We start from the raw sequence: 6,888 nt of genomic DNA, 5'->3' as shown, positions 1-6,888 counted from the left end.
CAAATGTATTCCCCTCCGCCTCCTTTGTGACCGTAATAAGCTCCTGCTATGAACCCTAGGTAGAACATCAGTAGAAAGTACTATTAGAGACATTAAACTATTTATCCCTGCACTTAAAAGTAATCTTTGTAGCTTAAATATTCTTATTATGTAGTTCTCCCTTCGATCAATACCACTATTTAAAACTTCAAAAACACCGGACTGAAAGGAAGCTAAAAAAGTTAGCGTCCAAGGCTACATTGTAGTTGTAAAAAAGCGGACGCGTCCCCCTATTCAACACTGAAATTTGCAACAGTTAGTCATTTCGCTATAATTTTAGCTCTCTCTGGTCATCGCATTGATTCCAAACACCGACTAGACATCTAATGTGCAAGCGTTAAATACGTCGTTAAGAATGTAGTGAAATTTTTGTAATATACTTTTGGTATTCAAGCTCCGTGCGCAGGATCCCGCCCTTACGTCATAACTCCTTCGCACATTTTCCCACCCAGGGGAATTTGGATGACGGCAAAAGAATACAGGGTTTCTTCTCCGTGACTTTAATTGCTTACCAGAGTACAAAACCTGAGCATCTCCGCTGCAGTTTGTGCGACCCCAACGGATGTACTTCACTCCAGATAGCCCCTGTCCTTCTTGTCCCTTTTGTCCTTTGGGCCCAGGAGGTCCTTGATTACCTTGTGTCCCATCAAAAACAAAAGAAGTATTTTAATGCCATTTTAAGGAATTAACATTCCTCATACCTTTAGTCAAAATGTTCAAAGGAGCAAATTCGTAATGGTCAAAGAAAAACAAACTACATGAAACACAATGTTAGACCTTAGCCTATGCTGAAGACTGCTTATGGCAATACCTTTTGGTCCAGGAAGACCTTGTGGTCCGGCAAGACCTCTTCTACCTTCGCGTCCGTCACGACCTGTGAGCATAGTAAAGAGACAAATGTATGGTTTTATCAGCAGAGCTGACAAGGTAATTTTGCCACCGTAAAGAGATTCTAGTGCTGACGTTTTAAGCGTTAACCCTTCGTCAGAGTGAAGGACAAGACCAAAAATTCGTTACCACTTCTCCGCCAATGCAGCGCCACAGTTTCTTTAGAAACTAACCCAAATTGTAAAGAAAAAGATGGGAAAAGAGGAAAGAATCAGAACCAGAAAAGACGTGTTTAAAACTCTTAGGTGGCCACGAGAAAAAGAACCCGATCGAGGGTTACACTTTTGAAAAAATTAACCGTAACTGGAGTTTGAAGCTTTTAGTTAGGGTGCTTCGGAAAGGCAAGAATCTATCAAGCGTTATTTATCTTTTTTGGTTTGAGCTCTATAATGGGTTTTGCCACAGTAATATTCAGTAAAGGAATTTAATTTACCAGCCATTCTATGGCGTCTTAATGTGAGCCATCTTGAACTGGACAATCGATATTTACACTATATTATACACTCAATCAATAGAATAACTTTCTTTGAACTAAAAATTTGTTGATACACCTCAGTAAAAGTAAAACATCGTTTATAAACATGTTTACAATAGGCGCTGCTGACATCTTTATCAAGTTCATGATTACAATTCGAAGGTAGAAAAAAGTGAAGACAACCTCGTATCGCAAAACCTTTCGTGTTATTTTTAGGGCAACATTAGCGTAAGAAAGCTGCAGCAAGATTGCAGAAGAAAGGAATCCTAATTTAAAATCAACCGTCAATGAAGACCACTCTGTTAGTTAAATTTTTCTCATTGCCAGTGATTTTTTTGTTTGTGAGTTATTGTTTTTTGTCTACCCGGTGTTCCCGCTATTCCTGGTTGTCCTGGTGTCCCCGGTGGTCCCGGAGGACCCGCGGGTCCTGCGGGTCCATCCCTCCCATCTCTTCCGTCCCGACCTGAAAACGAAACAAAGTGTGACCATTTTTTAATATTGTGCTTTTAATCGAACGAAAGAAGAAGGAGGTGGAAAAGAAGAAGAAGAAGAAAAAGAAGAAGAAGAAGAAGATGATGATGATGATGATGATGATGATGATGAAATCACAATCAAACTAACCTCTTTGGGAATAACCGTCTCTTGGAAAAGATCTATTCTCTTTCAGGGCCCTGGAAAAAAAGTAACAGGAAATCTCGATATAGATATACTTATTTTCATTCTTTTTATTTTCGGATACTGCTAGACTTAACAGTCATCCACACGTAACTGAAATGTTTGCTCATCTTGTATATTAACTCTCTACTGTTGGCTATTTAAACTCACAAATAGCCAGTTCGTTCCCAGTTTGCTTCATAGCTCATTTCGAAAGGACTGCATCCGTATCTCAAGGTTATGCGTTGGAAACACGCTCAAACCTGCTTGTTTTTGTCCAGATTCTAGAGTTGCTAATGACAATCTACTTCAACAGAAGCTAGTTCGTTTCCTGAGATCAGTTATTGCTTCCAGTAACTCTTACGCTTCTGTAATGCTTTCTAAACTTTCCGCTTGCACTAAGCATGAACCACTTCCAATTTATTTTATCCTTACACTTGTGCTTTTCCTTGCATCAAGCTCACATCTTAGCTTATTTTCTCTGTAAAATATAGCTCCTGTGCTGTGTTCTTATGCTTTGTTGCTAGCGAGACCCAACGTCTCAGTCGAACCAAATTTAAAAACCGATTAAACAAAAACAAATGCAAATGCAGAAAATAAACAAAACATATTATTATTATTATTATTATTATTATTATTATTATTATTATTATTATTATTATTATTATTATTATTATTATTATTACTATGATCATCATCATCATCGTTATTATTATGCCGTCGGGGCGGGTTTATAATACAGCGCCATTATGAGCTTCGCGACTTGGAAGCAGAGATGTTGAGCATGGTGTGTAATGATGTTCCAACAGAACTCTTGATTTGCATTTAGATGTTAGCGCCTGTCCTTCTGGGAGAGACAGAGGACTGCATTCGTCGATGTCAGGGTTTGTCACCCTAATGCAGATTCTTACAGAGATCTAAGTGCCAAGGAAATCTACAGGCAACACGAGAATGAAAAAAAAAAGCGCCAATATACAAGCAGAGTGATGGAGGTGGAGCAATGGCCAAGGAATGTAAGAGATACCACAACAGACTCGCTGAACTACTCGCCATTAAGAAGGGAGAGGACTACGCCAGCACCATGTCTTGGCTAAGAGCAAAAGTATTCTTTGCTATCCTCCGCTTGGCTGTCCTCTGCCTTAGAGGTTCCAGAGGAAGAAGAAGAAGAAATGTACCCCTTAAAGGCTTCAGGACACAGACATATGACGGCTAGAATTTCTTAGATTTGTTTCATTTCTTAATTTTCGTTTTTTTAATTTTTTTTTTCAATGGACGAGCCAAAAAAAAAAAAAACATTTGAATACTTCACCAAGGATCTCCTATCAAGAACATGTTTACTTAACCATAAATCTTGAAGTGTTCAGTGACGTCAATCAGAGACAACTTTTCACGGTTGTGAGTCAAAACATTCTTCGTGGTGTAGTTTACTCGCATACTCACCCTACTACTATTACTGGGCTAACGTGATATTAAAAACTACAATAGGTCGCTATGTTCATTTCTCAGTGAGGTAGTAAGTAATGTTAGTAGCGTTGATGCGCAGTGTATATGTAGCCCGGCGAAGATACGCTCGAAGTGCAGAACATGCTCATCTAAATCCTTCATCGGCACCCCTTCCACTGATATATCCTGCACTAAAGTCCAAATGAAACTGATTTATTCAGGCAAAGTGCAACATTACAAAATTGCTCAAAAAGAATTTACCATTTCATGATAGACCATGATAACATGCCAAGGTTTTGATGCTGTACACTATAAACGGTAAAACACTCAGTTAATTGAGAAAAAAGATTTAATTTTAAAACGAGTATTACCTGGTTTCCAAAACTTTCAGTCGTTTCTCGAGGCTTTGAAGGCTAACGGTAACTGCTCTCCTCAAGCGTACTTGCAAATCGTCAGCATCAAGCTTATCACTTCTGGCTGCCTGTGGTTGACTTGTGGTAAATAACTTCTTTGGTGACGCTCGTTCGATCTCAGCCAATCTCTGTTTCATTTTTAAATGATCCATAAACAAGATTGCCTGGAAAATCATGCAAGACAAGAGGAAAACAATTACCGCTGCATAAAACAAGCAGCGCAGAATCTCCCACAAAGGAGCCTTTGCCTTCGTTGCTGAGTCCATGACTTAATGAAACATTGACTCTCACAAAAAATTGGCGATCGCGTGATGTATTTCTTTTGGTCATAAAGGAATGCACTAGAACATGTCTGAGCACTTGTTATCATAAGACCAAAAAAGGATTTTATGTCTATTTCTTTATTCTTTAATTCTTTTTACGCTAAGAGTACTAAAAATTAAAAAAAAAAAATAAGAAAATCCATCGGCACCAGATAACTGATAGTTACAGAGGGTTACTTGAATTTTGGGTTTGTGCAGGCTCAAAATTTGCTTCCAATTTCTGAATCCGAGCTTTGATAAGTTAGAAAGGGAAAGGAAAGGGAATAAACCTTTTTCCCGCCGACAAATGTAAAACATATAGGAAAGGAAGGGAATATCCAGATTTAAGTATTTGGTCCATTGTTGTCTGTTTTGATAACCCGGCGGATCGACCAGGATTGACATTTCAGATAAAGAAAAAACTCACTAAATCAATATGCGACTCGGCAATACTAGATTATGGACAGATTCCAAAACTTAACATATTAGATAAGAAGTAAACAAGAGGGTAAAATTTTTTTAATCCGTTTGAAAGTTGACAAAAAAATAGGTTTTGTTCGCATTCGCCGAATATCACATCGCCAATCGTTCTGCTTTTGTTGTGGCTCAAAAACCATAAGTACAAGTCCTAGAATAAAAGACAACTCACCGAGAAGTTTTTTCAAATTTAGACCAAGTCAGTAACCCATTAATTCTGGCGACATGGCGGGGAGGGGGGAGGGCGGTTATTTCATTTGAAGCTGCAAGATGCTACCGGTGTTAGAAAAGAAGCTGATTTCTTGAATTGCAATCTGATGCATGCAGTCAAGAGCAATTCGATGTTCAGTCTGAGGGCCTCTTCATAAGAGTCCGGTCAATCTAACTTGTGTAGTAAGCACTTCCTTGGAGTTTTGTGCGTTTGCGCTAAAAAAAAACGCACACAACCGCCGGCTACGTTCAACCGGATTGGTTGGTTAGTTGGGTGGTTGGTTGGGCGTTTCGATGTATTGAAATAGAAGTCGAGCTAGCGCGATTACCGAGATCTCAGTTTTTGCGACCGAGATGTCGGCAGTAACTAGCTGGCTGGAAATCTTTTCCATGTGAACACTCCACGATTCAAAAATAGATTGAAATCAAGGCTAATAAATAAATTCAGTACCAATAAATGCGCCCGATTTATCCATGTTCGGGTATACGTTTGCTTCACAGTTGCCGGATGATTTCTGCGTGTACGTTCAAAGGAAGAGAACGCCAAAGCAAAGAATCATCCCCGGACCGAAATTAGTCCGAGCGAAAGGAGAAGTTGCCTGCACTCTAACAAATTCACACCAACTGTTACTAGAAAATGTTTTGTCAGAAAAGGTTTCCGGATCTTTATTTCACTAGTTTCAGTGAAATGCTTACAGCTAACTCTCTCCTAGCGATCACCCACCGTATTAAAGCGACCACTCTGGAAATAAAAATTTTGTCCCCAGGTCTGGCAGTCCAGAAATAATATTTCAAAAACCCTCTCGTAATGCCGCATCTGCTCAAATTTCACCGTGGCCAATGTTTTGGTTACGCATTTGACATCATATACTTTTATTTTCAGTCTTTTTTCCGGTAAACGGCCACTCACTCCATTTTTTTCTTTCAGTCTATGGTCTGCTTCCTTAGTTTACACGCTTCCATTCCTTCTAAACAGTAAGTGTAACTAATAAAACTCAACTTGCTTTTACCATTTTTACTTTATTAATTATACTGATCATGAATCACACGAGCTTCTGTCTTTACTCCCGTAACTTAATCAATTATTTTGAAAATAATTATTTCACTTAATAAAACAAAACAAGAGAACAGAAGAATATTGGTATTCTGTCAACCTTTGCAACAACGAGAATCGATGTTATTTCATTTAGTACACACTGCACATGTTAACTCTCGACCGTTGTAATAAGGTGGGCAGCCTGAGAAATGACTACAGTCTGGCTCCACAAAGTACAGCAATGCACCGTTGTGATTGCTGTGACTTCCTGGAACTGATTCTGGCTCCTGATCAACACAAATATAATTACGTGATATTGTATGTCCGTGATGTTCAGTCATCAAGTACCCATGATACTCTTCGGTCCATCCATGAGGACAGTCATTCCTTGCAGGGATCATCAACTGGGTGCCACGTGACTTGACATAGCACACAACACAAGGTGCATCATGGTTGAGGACATTTCTATTGAAAGGATTGAAGAAACTCTCTTCATACTCGGCACCATAGATCCGTCCTCCCCTGTCAAAATTGTTTGTGTATTTTCCATATTTGGGTTGGTTTGGCAGGCAGATGTATTCCCCTCCACCTCCTTTGTGACTGTGATAAGCTCCTGCTATGAACCCTGGGTAGAACATCAGTAGAACATACTGTTAGAGACATTAACTATTTATCCCTGCACTTTAAAGTAATCTCTGTAGCTTAAATGTTCTTATTATGTAGTTCTCCCTTCAAACAATACCACTACTCAATGTTTCAAAGACACCGGACTGAAAAACTTTCGCAATCCATTTCACTATGATGTTTAGATCTTTCTCTGGTAATGGCATTGATTCCAAACACCGACTAGACATCTCATTGATCTAATATGCAAGCGTTAAATACATCGTTAAGAATGTTCTGAAATTTGTTTGTAAGCCCCTTGCACAGGAGCCCGCCCTTACGGTCATA

The 6,888-nt window shown here is 39.1% G+C and overlaps 2 protein-coding genes across 2 annotated transcripts in view; both read right to left on the bottom strand.

The window, feature by feature from the left end:
* The window catches only part of LOC146478083 (uncharacterized), a 5,425-nt gene extending 1,109 nt beyond the window's left edge, over window positions 1-4,316 (bottom strand). The window contains exons 1-6 of the mRNA XM_085112801.1: window positions 3,871-4,316; window positions 2,024-2,073; window positions 1,767-1,865; window positions 851-913; window positions 552-674; window positions 1-55 (exon numbers count right to left, since the gene is read on the bottom strand). The exon at window positions 1-55 is cut by the window's left edge and continues 1,109 nt beyond it. Coding sequence (XP_084968927.1) covers window positions 1-55; window positions 552-674; window positions 851-913; window positions 1,767-1,865; window positions 2,024-2,073; window positions 3,871-4,178 — 698 coding nt within the window. The 5' untranslated portion in view covers window positions 4,179-4,316. The remainder of the gene's footprint in view (window positions 56-551; window positions 675-850; window positions 914-1,766; window positions 1,866-2,023; window positions 2,074-3,870) is intronic.
* A 556-nt stretch (window positions 4,317-4,872) lies between these two features.
* Window positions 4,873-6,888, bottom strand: part of LOC146478081 (uncharacterized) — a 29,671-nt gene continuing 27,655 nt past the window's right edge. Inside the window, exon 6 of the mRNA XM_085112784.1 lies at window positions 4,873-6,562. Coding sequence (XP_084968910.1) covers window positions 6,084-6,562 — 479 coding nt within the window. The 3' untranslated portion in view covers window positions 4,873-6,083. The remainder of the gene's footprint in view (window positions 6,563-6,888) is intronic.

Source organism: Pavona decussata, unplaced genomic scaffold (assembly GCF_977016875.1).
Source record: "Pavona decussata unplaced genomic scaffold, jaPavDecu1.1 SCAFFOLD_67, whole genome shotgun sequence".
In the NCBI taxonomy this organism is placed as follows: domain Eukaryota; kingdom Metazoa; phylum Cnidaria; class Anthozoa; order Scleractinia; family Agariciidae; genus Pavona; species Pavona decussata.
The sequence above is the reverse complement of the archived record's forward strand: the minus strand, read 5'-3'. Positions and strand labels throughout refer to the sequence as shown.